Source organism: Lonchura striata, chromosome 16 (assembly GCF_046129695.1).
Source record: "Lonchura striata isolate bLonStr1 chromosome 16, bLonStr1.mat, whole genome shotgun sequence".
Taxonomy (NCBI): domain Eukaryota; kingdom Metazoa; phylum Chordata; class Aves; order Passeriformes; family Estrildidae; genus Lonchura; species Lonchura striata.
This window is the reverse complement of record NC_134618.1, coordinates 15,631,618-15,654,758: the sequence shown is the minus strand read 5'-3', so window position 1 is coordinate 15,654,758 and position 23,141 is coordinate 15,631,618. Positions and strand designations below refer to the sequence as shown.

General features: G+C 47.2%; 2 protein-coding genes across 2 annotated transcripts; one reads left to right on the top strand and one right to left on the bottom strand.

Annotated features, from left to right (window-relative positions):
• The first annotated feature begins 154 nt into the window (after nucleotides 1-154).
• Nucleotides 155-5,851, top strand: ATPAF2 (ATP synthase mitochondrial F1 complex assembly factor 2). Its single transcript, XM_021550500.3, has 8 exons — nucleotides 155-377; nucleotides 1,556-1,600; nucleotides 1,932-2,077; nucleotides 2,498-2,595; nucleotides 3,438-3,518; nucleotides 3,657-3,769; nucleotides 4,526-4,641; nucleotides 5,246-5,851. The coding sequence occupies exons 1-8, from the start codon at nucleotides 248-250 to the stop codon at nucleotides 5,381-5,383; spliced, it is 867 nt and encodes a 288-aa protein (XP_021406175.3). The 5' UTR covers nucleotides 155-247; the 3' UTR covers nucleotides 5,384-5,851.
• A 678-nt stretch (nucleotides 5,852-6,529) lies between these two features.
• DRC3 (dynein regulatory complex subunit 3) lies at nucleotides 6,530-22,816 on the bottom strand. The gene is made up of 13 exons (XM_077786963.1): nucleotides 22,703-22,816; nucleotides 21,644-21,817; nucleotides 20,166-20,282; nucleotides 18,699-18,865; nucleotides 17,973-18,119; nucleotides 16,673-16,792; nucleotides 15,473-15,585; nucleotides 14,007-14,181; nucleotides 10,869-11,000; nucleotides 9,540-9,610; nucleotides 8,602-8,725; nucleotides 7,124-7,255; nucleotides 6,530-6,981 (listed from the first exon to the last, which is right to left on the bottom strand). The coding sequence occupies exons 2-13, from the start codon at nucleotides 21,798-21,800 to the stop codon at nucleotides 6,868-6,870; spliced, it is 1,569 nt and encodes a 522-aa protein (XP_077643089.1). The 5' UTR covers nucleotides 21,801-21,817; nucleotides 22,703-22,816; the 3' UTR covers nucleotides 6,530-6,867.
• Nucleotides 22,817-23,141: the final 325 nt, after the last annotated feature.

Here is a 23,141-nt window from a genome sequence, read left to right as displayed (position 1 = left end):
GGTCGGGGCCTCCTGGCAGCGCCTCGGCGCGCGTGCCTGAGGGGCGTCCCTTAGCTCTGATTGGCTGCTGGCAACGACGCTCGGGCGTTGATTGGTTGCGGTGCCACCCGGCGCTGCTGGGAAATGTAGTTTCTTTTTAAATGGAGGCGGCGCGGATTGGTTGCGGCCGGCGGCAAGATGGCGGCGCCCAGGGAGCGGCGCTGAGCGCGGTGCGGACGGGGTGGTCGTGGTGGTGTCGTCTGGCGCGATGTGGCGCGGCTGTCGCCGGCTGTGGTGGGCTCGTTCCCAGCCCGCTCGGCTCCCCAGAACTCCTCCTGCAGATGCTGGGAGCGGCCCGGTGGGGTCATGTGGGCGCCGGGCCTATGCCCCGCCGACAGGTGAGGGAGCCGCGTTTGGGGAGGGGGATCCTCCCCCGGGGACCCTCATGCCGGGGTCACCCAGGGCAGGGCGGGGATTAGCACGGCCCCGGTGCTGGAGTTGTCCCCGGCGCCCTTTCCCTGGTGTTAGCCTGTCCTTGGAGCGGGCAGGGTTCGCTGGCAGCACGGCCGAGCCCTCGCTGAACCAGTTTGTTACACTTGTTTTTGTGTTTTGTTGGGTTTTAGGGATTTTGAGGGAATGGGACTCAGACCAGGGGGTTCAGGTATGTTCTGGCTCACGTATCCCATCACGTGGGTTTAAAAACAATAAAATTAATCTCATTTTGTCGGAGGTGAGGCTGCAGCGTCGCGGTGACTCATGACAAAGTTTTGGGAGTCACTGATGAGCCTCGGGGCTCCTCTGGGGTACACACACTTTAATCTGTTTTTAGAACTGTGCCTGAGGCCCCAAAGCTCACAGGTCGCCGAGCCTGAGCAAATCCTTCTATTTCCTCAGTGGGAATGTGCTGGTTTTAGCCTGGAATAGCAGACCCGCGGCCTGGCCTGTTTGCTGTGTCCTTCACCAGACAGGTTTATGGGTTTGGGATTTACAGCCTGCTTGCTGTTGTCAGGGGAATGGCTCGTGGATTCTTCCTGCCTTGTGGGAGGGGTGTGAGCCTTTGGGATGGGTGTAATCCTGCTCTCACGGCGGTAGGAGTGCTGGTAGCAAAGGATGCTGCTCCTAAAATGAGACCTGAAGTTTCCTCAGGCTCATCTTGTTGGTGGAACAGGTATATTCCTGAGCTGGACTGAGATGTTTGGGCTGCAGTGTCCTTTGAGGGTTAATTTATCCAGTGTAACTGTAATTGTAGAATCTGGAAAGGTTGACCCTGAAGCAGAACTGAGGAGAGGTGGGACAGGCCTGCTTGGGAAACCAGCCCTGCCACACTCTGAGGCAGCTGAGCCCCCAGCCTGGCAGGATTGGAGCTGGTTCTCGTTGCTCCTGGTGCCTCCCTGCTGAGGGGAGCTCACTGCAGCTCACAGCTTGGAAACTGTGGAAGAAGGGCTGGATTTTTGTTACCACGTCGACAGCAGCAAAGCTCTGTCTGTTCTGAGCTGTGATGGGGAGCAGGGGAAGGCATTGAACATTCTCTGTTTGCCCTCTGAATGTTCTCTTTGCCTTCTGTTTCTGTCCCTAGAGAGGAAGAGGTTCTACCAGAACGTGAGCATCTCGCAGGGGGAAGGTGAGTATGGCCGATGGGATGGGATGGGGGAGCTGATCCCTAGGAGAGGTGTCATCACCCCACCCCACATCAGCACCTGCAGCCCAAGCTGTGTCAGTGGCAGGTTTGTCACCAGCTGCTGTGCCCCCTCCTCATCTACAGCAAAGCTGCATGGTGGGAACCAGCTTCCAGGACCAAGTGTATCCAAGTGATGGTGGGAAACCTGAGTGTTCCTGGTCTCTTGCTCCTCTCAGCTCTATAACTTTGAATCTGCTCCTCCTGTGGGGTTGTCTGTTGTTCCTTAGTGCCTGCTCCTCTTTGATTCCCCAGGATTTCTACTCTGATTCCCCAGGAGGCTTTGAAATAAACCTGGACCACCGAAAGCTGAAAACGCCCCAGGCCAAACTCTTCACTGTCCCCAGCGAGGCCTTGGCCATTGCAGTGGCAACAGAGTGGGATTCCCAGAAAGACACCATCAAGTTCTACACAATGCACCTGGTGAGCATGGCAGGGTGGAGTGCTGAGACCTCCAAATGCAGAATGTGGAGGCAGCAGGTTGTCCTGCTCCTAATGAGCAGAAAGGACTTTCTCTGGGCTGGCCAGGTGCCTGTCTAGAGGGAATCTGTGTCACTTAGGGGAACTTGAGAAGGGGCTGGACAGTGTTATTTGGAATAGTTAGGGGCAGGAGGAAACTGAGCTCTGGAGCAATCCTTGGCCCCTCTTCCCTGCTGCTTAATAAGCTGCTTCCAGGGATTCTGAAAGATTTGAGAAGACACTTATTACATTAGCCATTTTGTAACCCTGCACCCCTCAGATCATTTGCCACAGATCCCTCTGCTTCTTCTTGGCATTGTACCATGGAAGTTGCTGCTTTTTCAAGCCTGGAATAACAGCAGTTTCAACTGCTTTTATCCCCAGACCACTCTGTGCAACACGGCGCTGGACAATCCCACGCAGCGAAACAAAACGCAGCTGATCCGAGCAGCTGTGAAGTTCCTGGAGACAGACACAGTCTGGTAACGAGATGGGGACCCAGCTGGATTTTGGAAAGAGGGTTGGGTAAAGTGAGGGAAGACATCTGCACTCACCCAGTCATGGCATGGCTCTGTGCTGGTTTTTGCCTGAGGGTTTGAATGTGCAAACCTGGTTGCAGTCTGTGCACCCAAAGAAGGAGAATTGGATTTGGTCCTCTGTTGAACTCCGTTTTGGACACCTCCCTGCTGGGCAAGGGTGAGATCAGTGGGAAATGAAGATCTTGGAGAAAAGAAAACACCTTTGAAAGGCTTGTGGGGCTCTGTCAGCCAGTCCCTGGTATTCCTGTGCCAGTACAGATAGCTGAGACTACTTGTAGCAGTCCCAAAATGCCCTTCATTCCTTAAAGTCCCCATGAGCTGTAGCATCAAGCCTGTTCATGCCCAGGCTCCTCCACTGGCAGCTGCACAGTTCCTGTGGAGAGAGGAACAGGCTTCCCCCACCTGCCCCTGTGGCTTTGGTCAGACTGGGTGAGCAGGGAATGCTGAGCTGAGCCACTGGGCAAGGAGAAGCAGGAGTGGCCCCACAGAGAGTTGCAGTGGGGTTTGTACCCTCTAACTTCAGTCTGGCTTGGGGCTGCCTGCAATTTTCAGTTGGGTGGTTCACCGCTCTGTTTTGTAGTAAGACAGAATTGTCCTTCCTGGAATAACAAAAAAACACTGAATTTAGGGCAGGGTTGGGGGATTATTCCCTGTCACTGCTGCCTGGGTGGACGGCAGGTCCCTGTTCCACTTGCTGTGGGTCTGGTGGGGTCAGTGGCCTTTCCAGAGGTGTGTCCTAGCCTGGGAGTGACCATCCAGTGTGGTTTTGTTCTGTGATGTCCCAGCTATCGTGTGGAGGAGCCTCCAGCCTTGGCAGAACTACAGAAGAATGAATGGGATCCTGTGATCACCTGGGCTGAGAAAAGGTGAGAGCTCAAAAGGTTCCTGACTGCTTTAGGCCCTGCCCTGCTCAGCCCAGGAGCTCAGAAGTCCCAGGGCCACAAGCTCCATGAGCCCTGGGTCTTTCCCCTGGGCTTTACTAAGGGTTTGGGTGATCATTCCAGGTACAATGTGACAATTGGCTCCTCGACCAGCATCCTGGGGCCAAACATTCCAGCCAGCACCAAGGAGACCTTTGTCAGCCATCTGGCATCCTACAACATGTGGGCCCTGCAAGGTGAGCGGGGCTGGGCCAGTGAGGAGTTGGTTCCTCTCCTCAGGGCAGGAGAGTGACTGGAATGTTGTTCTTCTCCTGCTCCAAGTGTGGAGGTTTATGTTTTAAATCTGCAGGCCAGGCCCTGACCTGCTTTTGTCACAGGCAGGGATTCTCTTCAGTGCCACTGGTGTTCAGGATCTGACTGTGCTGTCCCATAAGCTGCTTGCTCCACCTTAGCACAAATAACTTCTTTAATGCCAAACCTTCTAATGATTTAATCCCTAGCTGTTGTTACCAGGAAAAGAAATCAGGCTTAGTACTTCAAAGTGCCCACACTGTGCACTGTCCTCACGTTTTTATCCTTATATCCCACTTAATCTTGCCTGAATCATCTGAATGACACCGAAAGATAAAGAAGTGAAGGGAGGTTTGCTTCGCTCCAGACCTGAATGAGCAGCAGGCAGTGAAACCCACAAAAGACACAGAATTCTCAGGCTTGGGTGGATGTCTCTTCCCTTTGCCCAGGGAAAGGTTATGGCAGAATAAAAGGAGATGGTGTCCAGGGCACGGCCTTTGCCACTGTGGTGGCAGGGCCAGCACAATGTTCTTTCCTGGTGTTAACCACAGGTCTGAGTGCTCAGGTGCAGGTGGGAGGATCACTGGCCCTCCCTGAGGAGGTACCACAGCCTGCCTGTCTCTTCAGAGCTGTGAAGATGCTGCTGTAATGCTGCAGAAAACAGCCATGAATCTTGTTTGGTTTGGGTTATTCCCTTCCAGGTATAGAATTTGTAATCACCCAGCTGAAATCGCTGATTCTGTCCATGAGCCTGATTGACAGGCACATTACAGTAGAGAAAGCTGTGCTTCTGTCTCGCCTGGAGGAAGAATACCAGGTAAATTATGTTACAAAACAGCCCCATAATTCAAATAGCAATAATCTCAGCATGACAAATGCATCCCCCACCACAAATAACTGGCAGGGGAAGTGCCTGCTATAGCAGGAGACGTTCCACTCCACCAGTCTCCGTGTCTGAGAGCGTTTGGAGCGTGCTGCTGCAGAGCAACACCACGGGCACACCAGCCCAGAGTGCTCCCAGGGCTGCCAGTTTGTTTTCACAGAGCCCAGATGGCTGCTTTTCTCCCTCTCTAATCTGAAGTGCAAAGTTGTGGCTGACTTCTCCTGCTGAGGGTTATCCAGCCTGGAGGCTTTGGTAGACACCAAGATATCAAGCTTGCTGGAAATTAGCTTGGTGTAAAGCTCTCCTTGTCCCAAAAGTGGCTGAAGTTGGGAATCTTTTCATCCTCCTGTTAAGAGGCTTTGCCTCAGACCCCAGTACAGATGAAATACATCCTGATCTCAAGATATCCCTGCCTCAGCAGTCGAGGATCATCTCAGTTCCTGGGGGTGGGGGTTACCTGTGCTTCACAAACATGAGAAGGGAAGCCGAGAGTTGCTGAGCTGCTGTGAGTATAATCCATGTTCCTCCTCTCCTTCAGATTCGGCGCTGGGGCAACGTGGAGTGGGCCCATGACTACGACCTGTGTGAGCTGCGTGCTCGCACGGCAGCTGGGACTCTCTTTGTTCACCTCTGCTCAGAGAGCTCGTCTGTAAAACACAAGCTGTTGCAGGACTGAGGCAGCTGGGCAGGGCAGAGAAAGAAAATGTCCAGCTGGGAATTGCTGGCCTGACCCCAGTGGATGGTAGCCACCTTCCTGCCATTCCAGTTTTCCTGGGATCAGCTTCATGTGCTGTGGTTTTGTGGGCAACTCTTCACTTGGATTGCCTGCTGCATTGCAGCACACAAGGAGGAGAGGTCAAGGTGAGTTTCCTCTGAATCCCCAAGCCAGCAGCTCTGTCCTTTCCTGGTGTCTGTAACTCATCAGAGGAGCTCCCACAGAAGCAGCAGCTTCCTGGGCAGGGCACGGCACAGACATACCCAGCATATGCCACATGTCTTCATAGCTGCCAGCTCCTGACACACACTTGTTATGGAAATCTGAAAACAGACTCCACTGCATCTGTTGTTCATCCCTCGGCGTGCCTGTCTGTAACACCAGGGTCTCTGTGTTCCATTAAAGACTCGCCCCTGTGAGGTACCAAAAGTTGTGTGTCTTTGTTTTAGTCACCAAGCTGTGGGATGGGTCCTGAGCTGCCAGGTTGTGGGCAGGTGCTGGGATGGCTCCAGGTATTAAAAATCACAGACCAGAGCAGACACTAACTACTGTGTGAACCACTCCATGCAGCTGAGGAAGTAGCAAGGAGACAACTGTGTAGTTGTGGAGCAAGAGGAGTAAAGCGTTCCAGCCATCTTCAGAAGCACAGAGCATGATGAGCTGAATCTGTTTTTGACGGGCAGCACCAGCCACGGGGTTTTCTGAGACCTGCTCTGCACACACACGAGAGCCACCCTCTCGTTTAACCTCCCCACCTTCTCCTTGCTGCCCGCCTGGAGCAGCACCGCCCCGGCCAGCACCTTTCCTCAGCAGCTGCCCACAGGCGAGCGTGGCAGCGCCTGTCACCGAGCAAGGAGGGGAATTAATGACTCCTCACTTGGCTGTCGCGAGCGGCGGCGCGTGAGCTCCTGTGGAACCATTGATTTCCCTTCCTGCTGGCTGGGGGCTGCTCTGCTCACGCTGCAGAAAGCCGATTGTGAGAAGGGGTGAGAAGATGAGGCTCCCAGGCATACGGAGCCCCCGCCAGCCTTGTGCTTGCTGAGCTGGAAACCTGCTGTTATCTCGGGGGTGGTTTGATGGAGAGTGTTCCTCTCCCAAGCTGCTGCCTCGTGCCAGCAGCTCACAGGTTCCTGCCACTGAGCTTGCAGGTACCAAAGCTTTCAGGCATGATATGCTACAATGATTTGGTTCAATCAGCTCACAGCTGATCCATAACCCCTTGTGACCAGGTCTGAGTTGTCTGCCTGGGCTTTGTGCCAATGTGATGGAAGAGACAGGGCTTTGGATGCTTTTCCAGAGTCACAAAATAGCTTTTATTTGCAGTTTATGGTGGATGGAAGAAGTATGCATTTGGTCTGAAATGTCCCAGGCAGCTTGGCTGTAGAGAGGTAGCTGTTCCTGCTGGGGGCTGTCCTGTGTGCCCCAGCTGAGGCAGCTCCCCAGCCCTATTCTGTAGGCTCCAGGATCATTGTGCTCTCCAGCTCCTTCTGCAGAGTGTTGATGAAGCAAATTATATTTTTGATACAGGCGCGGTTTCTGTCGCTCTCGGTTTGGAAAGCCTGGACAGATTGAAACCAAGCAATGAATCTGCAGGTGTGTCAAGGTCCAGCAAAGATCTGTGAACGTCTCTCCTCACAGTGTCCCTGCCACTTGGGCCAGACCTATCTGTGTCCCATCCCCCTGAGTGTGAGGGTCTCTTACCTTCCCTGTCACTGAGATTTGCCACTGGTAGGTGTTGCAGAGCATGTCGCTCTCTCGCTTATCAATCTTCCGCAGGCGGATGCTGTGGGACACGTTGAGGATGTTGACAATGGTGTTTTTGTTCTTGAAGAGCTGAGAGGTAACGTGACCGGATGAGAGGAGGGGTGAGCACACAATGAATGAGCAGCACAGCAGTGCTCAGAGGGAGAAACCCTCTGTCACTGGCAAAATTTGGCAAATCCCTACTCATCCAGGGCTCTACCCTTGGCATTGCTGTGGTGTAATGGGGCATTATCCCTAACACAGCAAGGGAAACAGAGGCAGCACCCTTGGCCTCACGTGCTGGAATGGGGAGATCAGTGCAAGCAGGGCTGCTGTGCAGCTGGTGTGGAAGAAAGGCTGTGTATGCTCCAGCATGCCTGGAAATGGAAAATCACACTTGGAAGGGATTCCTGCACTGCTGGCACTGGCTGTAAATCTTCATTTTTGGAGAGTCCCAGCTTCTAATGGAAGCGGTGACTTCCCTTGTGGCTCTAAATAGAGGGTGGCTTCACTAACCCATAATGAGTCTCCTCCTGCAGCCAAGTGCAGCTGTTGGGCAAATGAATTCCCTTCTCCATGGGAATGGATGGCAGTGAAGCAAAATGGGTGCATGGCCGTGGTGCGGAACTGCCACCATCTGCACAGGCCATAAAGCAGCAGCTCCCCCAGGAGCTCAGGGCTCTGGTTTGTGTCTGTCAGCTCGTGATTACCTGGACTGACAGGGGGCTGGGATAATCTGGACAGAGCAAAACCGCAGCTAATGCAAATTCAAGTAATTTAGCCACTAAATGAAGGAATTATGGAGGCAAAAAGGGCAGCAGCGTTGCTGAGTGGAGCACTGCAACAATGTTGGTGCTTTTGGAAAGGCTCCTGGGATCTTTGCTTGCACAGCAAGACTGAGGGCTCGGTGGAAGGCTCCATTTAAAGTGTCATGTCCTGCCTCCAGATCAGCTCATGGGCTCAGGAGCTCCAGGAAGGGATTTTGAAATCATTGAGGCAAATAGAGCCCTGGTGTAAGAAGTTCAGAGCAGTGTTGGGATTCTGCTGAGGGAGCAGGGAGAGTATGAACAAAACCAGCTGTGAGGGAGTGCAGCAAAGATGCTGCCTGAGTGCCTGGAAATCAGCCAAAGCAGTGAGTTGTGCTGGAGGCAGGAGAGAGATTTCCTCAGCACCTCTCCTGGGCTGCTGCCACCAGCTCTGGCAGTGCCCAGGGAAAGCTGCAGTGCAGTTATCCCCTGTCCTAGTCAATGGAGATGTTCGGAGGCACCACAGTTCAGCCAAGCAGCTGGACCCTCTAGGAAGGAGGTAATGCTGTGATTCAGGTATGGCTCTGGCAGCACTGAGCCTCCTGGAAATTCTGTCCCTTCAGAGAAGAGGCTATGGCCTCATTCTCTTTCCTATTCTCTCACAGAGATTAATGGTTTTGGTGACCTCACCCTTCGAAGATCATCTGGAAAATCCTCTTCAAGCTCATAGTGCTCCACTTTCCTCAGGGTGGCCATGGCAATCTCCATCAGCTTTTTATGGTGTTGATTTTCCAGGTCCCGGCACTGGTTAAACGTACAGAACGTGGTTAAGGGAAAAGATGACCACACCACTCATCTGTGGAGATTAAATGATCTCCTGTAACTGGGACCAAGTGTCTGCACAGGGGGATTGTGCAGAAATGAGCCTGGCTGCTCCCAGAGGCTGCTGTGGTGTCAGGATATCAGGATACACACTTTCAGTTCTTAATCACACACCGAGTCTCATCTTTACTGCCAAATATGACAGAGGTGTGAGAGAGGACCTGGGATTTCCAGGGAAATTGGAAGAGGCCTCCAGGTGAAAGCTAAACTCTGAATGCAGTGCAATTATTTGCACCAAGCCATCAGATTTCTAGATTTAAATAAGTGTGACCTGACACTCAAGCACTTCAGTATTCTCATATAACTTTTTTTCAGCACACATCAAAAATACAAAAATGAACACCATTTAAAGAGCATTCAACCAGAATTGTAGATATTTACTTTAGAATTACTACAGAATTGTAGATACTTACTGCTATGGCAGGAAGGTACTCAGACAACAGCCTAACCTGATCTTCCCTCTGTTTTTTCTTCTCTGCATGGAGAAGAAAGATTCACAACAGGGTGAAAGCTGCCTAAATCCTACAGACTTTCAGCACAGTAGAATTTTGATCTTTCTGTGCTCTCTAGAGTCTCCACATAAAGAAGCTGGGCACCTTAAATGACCATTCCTCAAGGCTGGGAAAAGATATTTTCTATTGATTAAAATTTAAAAAAAAAAAAAAAGTTTTTATACTGGAGGCTCATTTTTGGATTTAGAGGTACATGGCAGGGAGGTCCAGGCAAACCTACTGTGAAAAGGATATATCCCTTGAATGTTTTCAGTGAATGTTGATGCTAAGACATCAATGCTTCTTTTGAAATCCTGTAATAGTTCCTTAACAGAGGGGGAAAAGAGGAAATATCACAATGAAAACTTGCACAAACATAACAGGGAGTCAGAGAGTCTAGGAGGAATCTACAACTCATTGTAATTTGGACTCACTGCTGTTATTAGCACAGTCAGACACTGAACTGCCTCAAGCATTTAAAGTGTTTTCAAGGTGCTGCAAGATTTTATTCCCTTCTCCAGGGACAGAAAAACAGAATCAGTTTATTGGAGGGAAGTTGACTGAATACTACCCTTACCCAGAGTCTGGAGTAAGCCAGGGGATGCTTTGTAACCCTCACCTAAGCAGTGCCTGGGGAGGGCTGGATTCCCATACCCTGCCTTACTGCAGCCTCCTTGTCCTTGTCTGTATGAAGAGTCTCTTGTCAGAAGCACAACCCCTGCCTGGGCTTTGCTGCAGCTCTTGGTTTAGTCCTCAGAAATTAAAATTGCAGCTGCCTGTTCCCTCTCTCAGAAATGGCTGATGGAGAATCTTTGAAGTGTTGCAGTTAAATGTCCTGGTAGCTGAATCCTGCACACCCAGCAGGGCACGCAGGGAGGATTGTTTCTGCTCATCCCATCAGTGATTGCAGATATGTAAGGGCCAACTCAGAAAACACTAAAAAGGCACAATCCTGATGCAGTGAGGATCTGTTTTGAACTGCTGCTTCCTGCCATTCCTGCTCACAAAACTAAACTGCTGCACAGAGGCCACAGCTCCTGCCTGCTCATTTTTAAACAGATTACTTTGGGTTTTTTCCCTTCGATGAAGATGCTCATCAGCAGCCCTGCCCTAGTTTTTGAGGAAAAGTCTGGGGAGGAAAAGGCAGCTATTATGCAAGCAAATGCAGCAAGCTGAGCAGGAATGTGTATAATCTTATAGCAGAGATCAGCTTCAAAGAATGATACCTCTAGAATTCTAAATGCATACCCCATGCTATGCAGCAACTTGTGCAGACCTATAACGTGATTGCACGACCTCCCTGCCTCTGAAGTGTGGGAAATCAGCTTGGATAGATGGGATGGACATACTGTGCTCTGCTCTGAGAAACAGAAATCTGCTGTAAGGTATCAGTGTCCAGGGCCTGATCTCACTCCCATCAACTTTGAACAGAGAAAGAATAAGACGGGGACAAAACATTTTCCTGAGTGGAAGTCCTGTGCTCCCCTCTTTGTGAGTAAGCTGCTACACAGGGCTGCAGTGACAAAGAATTGACTCCCCAATGTTCTAACTGTGAGGTCCCACAGGTGTGAGCTTGGATCTCACCTCCAGGTCGTTAGACACCAGTGCTTCCAAGGTCAGGAGTGCATCCAACAGCTGATTAATGCCCTCCTCACCCTGGGCTTGTTTAGACTCAGCAATTTCACCACTCCCGGCCTGAGAAAGCTCATCCAGCCTCTAAACACAGAGATACATGAATTAGAGTCTGTGTTCAGCACTCCATTGCAATTTAATTAACTTGTTACATGTGTGAGAAAAGTTCGTGCTGCTGATTAGCTGAAATGAAATGTGATGATCCAGGGATGTCTCCAGATTTACATAGTGGGTAGTCAACAGTGCTGAGGTTTGCTGCTGCAGGGGGATTGGGAAAACCCTTCCTCATCCTCCACTCAGCAGAAGACTTTGCACCTTCTATGCTTCCAATTTTGGTTCCCCCTCATTTCAAGTGAAAAAAAAAAAAAGAACAACATTTCATTCTTGATATTGCTGGCTGTGAAGAAGAAATAAACAATTGCTTTGGAGAAAGAAAGGCAGGTGTAAATCCTGATCCACTTCCTGCTAAGGAGAATCTTGACTGACTTCCAGTAGGGTCAGGATTTAGTATTCTGAATATGGAATACCTATCATTGCCTGCCTTCCTCTTACAGCAAGGATTTATTGCCCTTCAGAATTATGTATTGATGTCACTTTTGTATCAGGCAAGATTTATGTTTGCTTGGATCAAAAAAAAAAAAAAATCCTCTTGCGCTGAATGTGTTATTTTCAAGTCTGTTTAATATCAGTTAACAATCAACTGCTTAAAAAAGGAGGAAAAATATATATGTTTTATTATGTCTAATCCACTTCTCCTGAGAGGGAATGGAATGGGGTGAAATAAAGAATTCTGTTAAAAGCCCCTGCCAAGGCTTGTGTTTGGAAATGGGGTGGATTACCCAAACTTTGCAGTTTAAAAAGGGGGAAGGGGAGAGCAAGGTGTCTTCTTTTCTAATGTAAACAAGTGAGGAGGCTCAAAAGGCTCCAGAGCCACTCAAGCAGCACCTCTGGGAGCAATAACTTCAAAGTTCAAGGCCTTTAATCCTCAATAACCAACTTCAGAGAATGCAGTGATTTTACGGGTTACCCAAGTTTACATGAAAGGATTACAGACAGACAAACAGCCTAAGAACAGCTCACAGACTGCAGTCTGCTGGGACCTCTGTGCCTTTTGAACTCCTGCAGCAATTTTAAATGATGGGGAAATGATGTTAAAACACTGTGTTCAGTTTTGATACAAACTCCTCTAATATTTATATGAAAACTGGCATGCTGAACCCTGTGTCCTGTTTATAGAGAATCACAGAATCCCAGAATGATTTGGGTTGAGAAAGACCTTAAAGATCATCCAGTCACACCCCCTGCCATGGGCAGGGACACCTTCCACTATCCCAGGTGGCTCCAAGCCCTGTCCAACCTGGCCTTGGACACTTCCAGGGATGGGGCAGCCACAGCTTCTCTGGGAATCTGTGCCAGGGCCTTCCCACCCTCATAGGGAAGGATTTTTTCCTAATATCCCATCTCTCCACCCCTCTTTAGCTTAAGGCCATTCCTTCTTGTCACCCCTTGCAGCTCAATCCACAGCTGAGCCTGTAGGTCAGACAGAAGTGAAGGGGTAAAATCTAGCTTCAGCTGTGTCTCTTTGGGTTTTGTTGTTGTTTCTTTGTTTTTGTAGGTTTTGCAGGGTTTGTTTTGCTAGTTTAGGTGTTTGTTTGGGGTTTTTGTTTTTTTTTTTTTTCATGGAAGATACAGTAAGAATTCAAGCACAACTTAACTGAATATTCAAATCAAACTTCTAGTTGGAACGAGACGATCTTTTAGGTCCCTTCCAACCCAAACCATTCTGCAGTTCTGTGACCCTGGTAGTGCTGCCAGCCCCTAGAGCTGCTGGATGCAGATTTCCAACATGAGTCAGCAAGGTTCAAAGCCCTGGGAGCAGAGTGACTCAGCAGCTGGCAGCCTGTGACACAAAATAAAAGTGACCTGGTTTCCAGCAGGAGCCAGCACTTGTGACTCTGCTGGTGTCACTTGTCAGGGACTTGCTCTCTCAGCTGACAGTGTTACCAGGCTTTAGCCCTCCCCTAATTCTCTTTTTTTTGTTTGTTTGTTTTTTGTTTTCTGTGGAAATAAAATCATGATCCATCTATTATACGTGGTTAGAAAAGGATCCAGCTAGAAGCTACGCCCTGAGCAGCCACAATGGGTGGCTGTAGTTGAGCAGAATGAAAAGAGAGAGTTTCTGCTTTAAAGGACTAGAAATACATTAAAATAACTTTCTCTAATTTTTTTGGTTATAGTTCTTTGAGCTGTTGAGAAAATGAACTGAAGCAGAAAATTGCTTGAAAATAAACTGAATACCCTGCAATTTCCTTTCTTTTCTTCCTGTTTTTTCAGTGAAGGAAGAGCTATTGGAGGCTTCAAATAGAAGGGGAGTAGAGTAAATATCTATCTATCTATCTATCTATCTTAAAAATCAACTTTATAAAAATATTTAAACTAAAAGGAAGGTTGAGCATTTCCATTTTCTTAAATATTGGTGGTTTTTCTGGATGGGAAACAAAAAGTAAAAAACTCCACCCTGTTTAGCCACATTTTTTGTAAACCCTTGAACGACTTTTACCTTTATAGATGAAAACATTATGGCATATTAATATTCTACACGGAATTCCCAGTATATATAAAGACTGTGTTAGCTGGTTGTAGTTTGCCCAAAGGGTAGAAATTTCAATCCCCATTATTTTTCCCCTACATAACTTTATGTCAATGACATTATATTAGCTAATAAATCAATTTTTCTTTGCATAAATGTATGTTGTAAGAACCATATAAGGACATATTAGTGAGTGAGCACTGGAAGAGGTTTCCCAGTGAGGCTGTGGAATCTCCATCCTTGGATATATTCACAGTCCTGGGCAGCCTGCTGTGAGTGGTCCTCCTTGACCAGAACCAGATGACTTCCAGAGATCCCTTCCACCCTCAACCACTCTGTGATTCTGTCATTAGGGATCAAGAATTAATTTCCATTACAGCATTGTCAATACAGAATAATTTCCCTAATTTTAATGGAGTTACCCCCATTTTGAGCAAAATTAAAAGCTGGTATAGGATAGAGAGAAATCATGTATCAAACAAACAAAAGTATAACATTACCTTTTGGTTCTGACTCTCAAAGTCTGAGATTATTCTCTTGCTTTCTTGCTGGTTGACTGCCAGAATTTCATGGAGTCTTTTGTAGAATTTAGAGACTTCAGCTTCTCGTTTTTCATACTCTTCCAGTCCATAGTTATACAGGTTCCCACAAACTAAGACAAACTCCTTCTTGTATGTGACAGCAGAGTCAAGGTCTTTTGCTTGTTCAGTGGAGCAACACATTATGTTCCTTCTGCTTCTGCAAATCTGAGCAGCAAGAGCTACGAGCTACTTTTATGTAAACTCTGTGGTTCTTGCTGGGAGCTGCCAAATATTCTGTCTGGGGCAGGTCTGGGTCACCCATTCACGTTTTATGCACAGGATTTTGCTGCCTTAAGGGTGTGGAGAAAGCTATGGCAACTTCAGAGGGGAAAAAGGCCTTGAGGAAGAGAAGAAAATACATTCACTTGTCTGACTCTTCTGACACAGCAGCAGAAGGAAGCCTACAACCCTATCTGTCTTCACAAGTGTGAATACAGTGCCTGTGTGGTTAATAAATACAGCTCTGGAGCCCACAGCCAGAGCACAGAATAAACTACTGACTTGGTAGCATCACAAAAATAACGTCAATTTTTCTTCTGCTATTATCTTGGCAATGGAATTGTTTCTGGAGTCTATTGTAGTTAAGCCATGATGCATTTTTCCCCAACAGTGTAATGCAATTTTAAGGAAGGTCAAGTTACTGGCCTTGACAATACTCTATTAATCTGAATGAGAAAAGAAAAAAGAAAAAAAAGTGTCTGCTTTCTGCTCCCCCGTGTAGGAGCAATGATCAGAAAAATGTGCTGGCCTGGAAACTTCACGTTGCTAGTTCTGGCAGGTTGTGAGATATGCGACTTGTATCCTTCTGATTAGTCTGTTCCTATCTCCTACCACTTCCATTTCAACTTGATTTTAGCAACTGTGCTCTTATAATCTAACTGACAGAGATTTATCTTCCAGCTCATTTTAAACTTTAAGTGGATTCCAGACTTAAAGAAAGTACAAAGTCTCGATTCTCGAAGGGTCAGAAAAGGAGGCTACCAAAATCGTGTTTGATTCAAGGGAAGGAAAAGGAATATGGTAATTACAGCGGTGAGAATTTAAAATGCTGGGATCTCACGACCTGTTGGGGATAGAAACGAGTGGTTTTACAAATGGGATGTCTCAAGCTGGGCTGGCTAGCTTGTCAGTAATATAAACCATTTGTTTGGAGCCCTCATATTTCACAAGATATCATGCCTTAAAGCTGTCAGTGGTCTCACAGCCTTGTAGTGTAACTTTTGGTACCGTTCCAAAATTGAACACAGACTGCCTCAGATCTTAGATCAATGTAGCTTTCAGCTCTGGACAAAAGCAACAGATGAAGAGTCCCTGTGGATGCACTTCCTTCTTAACTCAAGGCATTACCTGTTAGCTGTAGGTATTCCAAACCCTAGGAAGGATATGCCTGCAGCAGGTCCCCCACTCCAGGGAGGGAAGCCAGTTTGGCAGCTTCTCTATCCTCTGCATGCAGACTGTCAAACAGGAATGATCCGTTCAGGTACTCAACAAAGGCTGCCTTTGAAGAGAAACAGAGCAAAATAAGTAAAATAGAGACGCCAGCCTGCTGCCAGTCCTCAGGATGTGTCTCCTCTAAGCTCCTCAGCAGCAGCAGAACATGGGTGCAGACACAGACACATGAACACAGCAGAAACACCAAGCAAGCCACAAAAGCACCTTGCAGCTGGAGTGAAACCCACCCCAGGGGCTTTGCTGCTACAGCTCTGTAGCCTAAGGATAAAAAACACTGTTTAATCTTGTATCAGATCACCAAATCATAAAATGGTTTGGGTTGGAAGGGACATTAAAGATCATCCAGTCACACCCCCTGCCATGGGCTGAGACACCTTCCACTGTCCCAGGTTGCTCCAAGGCCCATCCAGTCTGGCCTGGAACTCTTCAGGGATGGGGCAGCCGCAGCTTCTCTGGGCAAACTGTGCCAGTTGCCAGCTTAAGACATTACCACATACAAACACTTATTGCAAGCCTATTTAGCCTTTCAGATAAGGAGTTGGTGAACTTTGGGGAGGGACAAAGGGAAGAGTTGCAGCATTCTCCCTGGCACTAAGCACTCAACTTAAACCACTCTGATCTTCTAGAGGTCTGGAATATAGAGCCAGGTTATAACTGAAAGCACCATTTCACCTGGTCTTGCTTTCAGCCGATTCAAAGGACTACAGTGATCTCCAAAAGTCCTGGAGAGTTTAACCATAAAACTAATGAAAAGCTTGACTTAGTGTGAAGGAGAAAAAAAGAGTCACTTCACTATGAAAACGTTAACATTTCCCTCAGCCCTGTAATTTTCTTAATCTCACGTCAGGCTGATAAGCTCCCTGGGAATGATTTACTATTTAGCTTTGCAGGGTCTCTATCTGTAGTTTCATTGTTCAGCTCAAAGAATTATGTTCCCCCACGTCATGTGTATTCCACAGCAGCTCCTGTTTCCATCCAAAAGATAAGATTCAGAGATCACAGAGATTAATCTGAGCCTTAGTTTTAGCAGAGTTGATGTTAACCTCTCATTAAATCTTCGAGCAGGGAGAAGACAAGTCAATATGTGTTGTGCTTCTTTCTCCTGAGACAACACACAGTTAAAGAAAACTTACCTGGTCATACTCCAGCTGTTTCTGCTTTGCATCTTCTGCCTCCTGGAGAGCAAGGACCTGAGCCTCCTCTTGCTCCAATGGCTTAGTAAGATCTTGATACTTTAAAGCTGCAGCTTCTCTCTGAGAAATATGAATAAAATATTTGTATTAGATTATCCAACATTGCTCAGTGAGTCAGGGTGTAAGCAACTGATCTTTCTAGAACATACACCAGAGCGGCATCTGCCTCTCCATTTCTTCATGGGCTTTTTATTAAACTACTTATGAAGTTTCTAATCTAATCCTCATCCCATTTTTTGCTGACATATTGCTCTGTTTCTGCATTCAGTGCATCTGAGATAATTCAGTCATAGGAAACTTTTCTCTCTCCATTTTCTCATCTTTAGAGTTGTTTTTTTTTTCCTCTTTTAGCAGGAAGTTCTATTTTGACTTCTAAAATTTGAGCTCCAATTTGATCAGTCAGCGAGGTTAATACATTTTCTAGGGAGGAGAAGGTTCTTTGGAGGAGTGGATGGCAAGGTAGTACCAGGGGCAAGAACCTCATTAGCTTGAAACTGAAGCTTGACAAATTTAACTGTGCAATTCTCAGACATCCCTGATGAGCAGGGACTGCCTTCCATGACCTGGAATGCACTTCCAGTCCTATGGTAAGAGCAATGTACATTCCAAGTACAGCTCCTGCTCTTTGACAAGCAAATTTACAATTAATCATGTTCTTCGGTTACTAAAAAAAACCCCAAACCCTGAACAAAAATCCCCTTGTTCCTTTGAGCCCTGGGATGATAAAGCAGCTCCACAGGTTACTGCTGAGGATGAAGAGTCTTATCCTCAGAAATCAAAAGTGGGAAGTGCATCCAGGCACCTGCTTGCCTGGATTGTCAGTTTGCTACTGAAACAAATCACTCTGTGAGCAGCAGGACCACCAAAGCTCCTTCCCCCTGGATCCATGTCTCCAGACTGATTTCCTCTGAGATTCTCTAAGAAGACTTGCACTCACACTGCAGCCTCTCTGTGGCAACACGAACTGGGCCCCTCTCCCACACACAGCTGCTGATTTTCACAAAATCTGTGAAGACATCATGCTTCTGACACCTCTACCTCTCTGTCAGATTTGACAGAATTTGGCCTACAGGTTCACAGCTGTTATGTGGAAGCAGAATAAACACTGTGTGTTTCTGTGAGCCTGATTTCTGCAGGGAACCTGCCCCCAGTGCTGGAATATTGCTGGCACACCAACAAAGCAAAGGCTCTGTAAGATGCTGCTGCCTGATTTCCCAATCAGGGAATGCAGAAATCTCACCGTGGAGTTTCTCACGAGCTTGAAGTCCAAGTACACCAGGCTTGGAAGATGAGCAACAACAAACAGCCTGTAGTGCTCTTCACTGCACAAAGGGTTCCCACTGAGGTTCAGTGTCTGTAAGCTTTTTAACCTCCTGAGATAGATAACCTGTGCCAAAGGGAAAGAGCTTTGTATTTCCCAGTGCTGGAAAACACAGCCTTCGAATTTATTGCTTTTATTACGGTTGAGTTCCAATATGTATTCTGCTCCGCTGCCAAATTCACACAACAGTCAATTATGAGTTTCTAATGGTTTTGGGAAAGGAAATACTTAAATTCACATTGACAATATCCAGACAATGGGTGGAGAGAGAAGGCAGATGGGGTGCACAAATCACAGGTCCTAAATTGGTAAGATGGCCTCAAAAGAACCCCAAATAAATCCTAGCCTCCCTCCTTTTCTCATATGTAGCCACTTATTCCTTTTCTAGCTTTCATGGAGGCCAATAGGAAGTTTGCCATGACTGAGAGCAGTCACAGAACTGGGCCCCCATGAGTCAATAATCTAAAAGAAAAATGGCTGCAGTAAGCAGCTAACATCAGAGGACCAAAACCATAGCTCAGACTACTTAGAAATCCTAAGAAGAATTTTATCTCCTAAGGAGGGTCTTGGTCACAATGGCAAATGCCAGTTTAAGAATATCTGAGCCTTCAGCAGGGAATATTTGCAAAGCCAGGGAACACTCACATCTTTCAGAATGGTCAGGTTATTCTTCCCTATGGAGAAAATCTGCAGCTCTTGCAATGTGTCCATGTGCTCAATTTTAGATATTCTGTTACTGTAGAGACTGAGGTCCTGCAGTTTGACAAGAGTATCCAGGCCCTCAATTACTTCAATATTGTTGAAGGACAGGTCTGGGGAAGAATTTACAAAACAAACATTAAATTATTTCTTGCAGAACACCCTGATTCTGCCCTTTAGTTCTGGATGTAGGAGTTTATGTACAGATTTTTCTCAGGGGTGGTCCAGGTCCCACAGGAAATGCTCAGCATTAAATCATCCTTTATTCCCATCTTCTCCTTGCAATTATCTGTGAAACTTTTAAATGAGAGGAAAAGCTGAAGTTAGTCCATGCAGAGTCCACACAGCCTGAAAAGGACTTCTGCCTTATGGGGAAACACAAAACAAAGGGTGAGGAAATGCCCTTAGAGGGAATTTTTGTGATAAATCTGACACTGTCTTGTTTCTTGCAGACTCTGCCCTGCCACACCAATGCCACAGTTGTGGTCACTCCCACAGGGCCAAGATAAGGCACTTCCATGTCAGTGGAGTTATGCAAAGGCTCACTTTCACTGTTTCACTTATTGAAATGTCCTCTTCCCCTGCCAGAACATCTAACACCTACACTCACCATGACTAAGGGCAGGATTTGCCTTTGAACTAGTACCGAGCAAGCCAAGAGTCCAAAAACAGTCTGTGAGGTCTCTTGGGTGGCTGAGACAATTGTACAGCAGCAGCTGAGCCACTGCAGCCTTTGGGCAAACAAAATAGGTGAGTGTGCTTCAAAACACGGTGCTTACACTGATCAGCTGGTGTTTCACAAGTGCCTCAGTCATCTGTGGAGCAGCACAGTGCAGACAACAACTGGGTGGAAGAACCCATTAGACATTTCACAATGTTGAGGATATATTTAGAATTCCAGCCAGCAGCGTGGCTGCAGTTCCAGGGAATGCTCTAAGCTGTGCATCTGTGTAGCTGCAAGCAGTCACATAAGGCTACAAGGATGGGCACTCCTTGGGACAAGGATGACACCAAGCCCTTAAGGACATAGGGGTTGTAGGTTTTGGAATGCCTGCAGCAGCTTTGAAAACAGAATGCAGGCTTCTAAATCACAGAGGTGTTTCCATAAATATTCCTGAAAGTCACCCCTAAACACAATACAAACCTTGGAAACAACCTTGAAACCTCAGTTTCCTGTTCCTGCCACATGAAATGTATTCAACCCAGTTTTTAAACATTTGAAGGATTGTTTTGCAGCTCTGATACTCAGGCATTTTGACATTTGACAGTCAAATAAGGAGACACACAGACAGCTGACAGCCTTCCCAAGGTAAGCTCCTATCAGTCGTGTTTGAGAAGGAAGGTGACATCCTGGTTTATCACAGATTGCTTTGCACCTGCAAAGGCATCCACCCTCCTCTGTCTGTATCTCACCAAGCCATACAAGGTGAACCAGACTCTCCAGGCCTTCTATCTTTTCAATGACGTTGTTGTCCAGCTGCAGTTTAGTCAGATTCTCTAATGGCCACAGATTATCAATCCGCAGGATGTCTAAAGCCACAGGGAAAAAAAAAAAGGAAAGAAAAAGAAAAGAAAATTGCTTTTCACGTGAGCCAGCTTTGTTTTAGCAGACACACTGCCTTGCACAAGGAAAACATGTCCAGTCTTGCCTCCAAAAGGATTTTCAGCGTGTGATGAGTGCCCTGGAGAGCTCAGAGGTGCAGAGATTTCAATGAAACAGCCCACTTAACCTCAGTGTCCTGCACCAGAGCACGCTGCTCATCAGCGAGGCCAACGAGGCGTGCAGGGGATGCTGACTATGGCCCTGCACTCCAGTGCCTTTATGAATCCACTACTAGGAGGCCTTGACCTTCATTTTCCTCTCCAGCTCCAAGCAGGAGGTTTGGGATGAGACTCTGCTTTTCTCTGCATTTGCAGTCTAGCAGTGCCCAGCTCCTGCTTTTGTAAATGACTCTTCTGCTCCTGGGATTCTCAGCACAGGAGAGGAAGCTGGAATCTACTTTTTTTCTGTGAAGGCTGCAGTTTAGAACTAATCAATATCCCTGCATTTAGTTTCCTCCAAAAACAGAATCACAAGGGCAGGCTGTTAGTCACCACAGCAAAGTATCAGGACCAAGGTGACAGGAAATACAGAACATTCTCACTCCCATTTCTCTTTTGCCCTGCAATGGCTTCCCAGAAGATTTCATCTGCTGTCCTGTTATCCTTATTTAGTGAGGGCACCATAAACTGAGGAATTGCACACCCAAAATATTCACACAGCTCTGGATTTTTTATTTGCAAACAAATCTATGCAGGATCAGATCAAGGGAGTATTTTCTAAGAAAATTGACCCATACATACATTATTTTACTGAAATTACCCCCCTCCCTCAAATACTCAAATATTGAGCCAAATGTTCTTCCTCTACCTTTTTTTTTTTTTTTTTGTGTGCAAGTTTACAACTTGACAGGTTTGACAGTAAGAGGCACACCATGGTAATGCTACGGATGACCAGAGAATGACATCAGATTGGACTGTAAATCACCAAAATCTCCCAAACAGCTCCCACACAATCACCAGCCGTGGCAGAGCCTGCCCAGGGTTGGGTTTGGCCACGAACTGAGGGGCCCAACAGGCCTGTGGCCTGTAGGTGTCACCACAATATAAATGTTAAATGAGAACAGCAGTGACGAGAAGAGGGAAGTGAAGCAGTTTTGAAGTCACTCATCAGCAAAAGTTCCCTCTGATGAAGCTCCTGTGTACAGCTGTGAGCTAAAGTCCAAGTCCAGATGTTAATTTTCACATAATAAATCCAAGTTAATAATGGTTGCTTAATTGCCAGTTACCCACTTATTCTATTACCTTCTAGCAAAAGAAGAGGCAAAATATGTACATATTCTGATACTTACTTTTAAAACTAAATTGTAGCTCTGTTACAACCTTAACATTAAGACTTTCTTCTCTGGCAATATCTCCAAGGTCCTCTGGACATTTCTCTTCAATGGCTTTCTGAAGCATTTCATCATCAATAATTTGTGGCTCAATAATATTGAAAAACTGACTCATTGTGAGACAAAATCAGCCTTAAAGGACAGAATAGAAAATAAAGTAAATCACTGCCTAGCTACTCTTTCCAGCAGTTACAGAATCCCAGAATAGTTTGGGTGGGAAGGAACCTTAAAGATCATCTCATTCCATCCTCTGCCATGTGCAGGGACATCTTCCACTATCCCAAGTTGCTCCAAACCCCATCCAGCCTGGCCTTGGACAATTCCAGGGAAGGGGAATCCACAACTTCTCTTGTCAGCCTGTTCCAATGCTTCTTTCAGTGAAGAAATTTTTCATGGAAATTTAAATATCCCTAATGTTTTATATATATTATACATTATATATATCATATATCATAATATATATTATATATTATTTTATATTTATTTATGTATATATATATGTATATTTATATAATGTAATTTAAATATCCCTAATGAGACTATTTGTCTTTTTCAAATGGTGCAGAGTTAATGAATTGCTGTGAAGGACTTGAATCTTCAAACTTTTGCTTGTGTAAGATGTTTATAATTACAGGGTAAGTTCTGATTTATTTTTGCATGGGCCAGCGATGATAAATGTCAGAGTTTGGAGAGGTCTGTCCTCATTATGGCATTTCATTAACAAACCAAACCTCCCTGTGGCTGTGTGCAGTACAGGCCGAGGAGCAGCCGGCCTTGGATTTATCCATCCTTCACCTTCCTCTCTCTCTTTCTGGTACAATCACAGAAAGGACTGGGTTGGGAGGGACCTTAAAGCTGCCATGGACACCTTCCACTAGCCCAGGCTGCTCCAAGCCCCAGCCTGGCCTTGGGCTCTCCCAGGGATGTGCGCTTGTCGCCGGTTCCGAGCACCCCTGCCCGCCGCCTCTCGCTCCAGGACCCACCGAGGATCAGATTCCGGCCTATCAGGGCTCTCACCCGCAGGTCCCCTGGGGTCTGGGTGGGTTCCCGGTTCCCCGTTCCCGGTTCCCGGTTCCCGGTTCGCCGTTCCCGGTTCCCAACAGAGCCTCAGCGCCCGTCGCTAAGGAAGCCCGGCTGGGTTGCTAAGGGCGGCACGTGACCGGCTCAGCCGCCAATGGGCGTGGAGTGGGTGAGGAGGCCAACGACTAATCAGAGTTAGAGAAATCCGTGTCAGCCAATCAGCGCTGGGACCGTGCCCTAGGGGCGGAGAGGGCTCTGATGATTGACGTTCCGTTCTGCCCAATAATGTTACAGATCGTTTAGGGCTTTGCCCAATAAGGAATGGCAGTCTCATTGTCCTCGCTGTCCATCAAAGTGAGGGCGGGGAAAGAGGCGGGACTACCGCGGGGGCAGGACTCTGACTTGACAGTGATGGACACGCTTTTTAACCAATGGC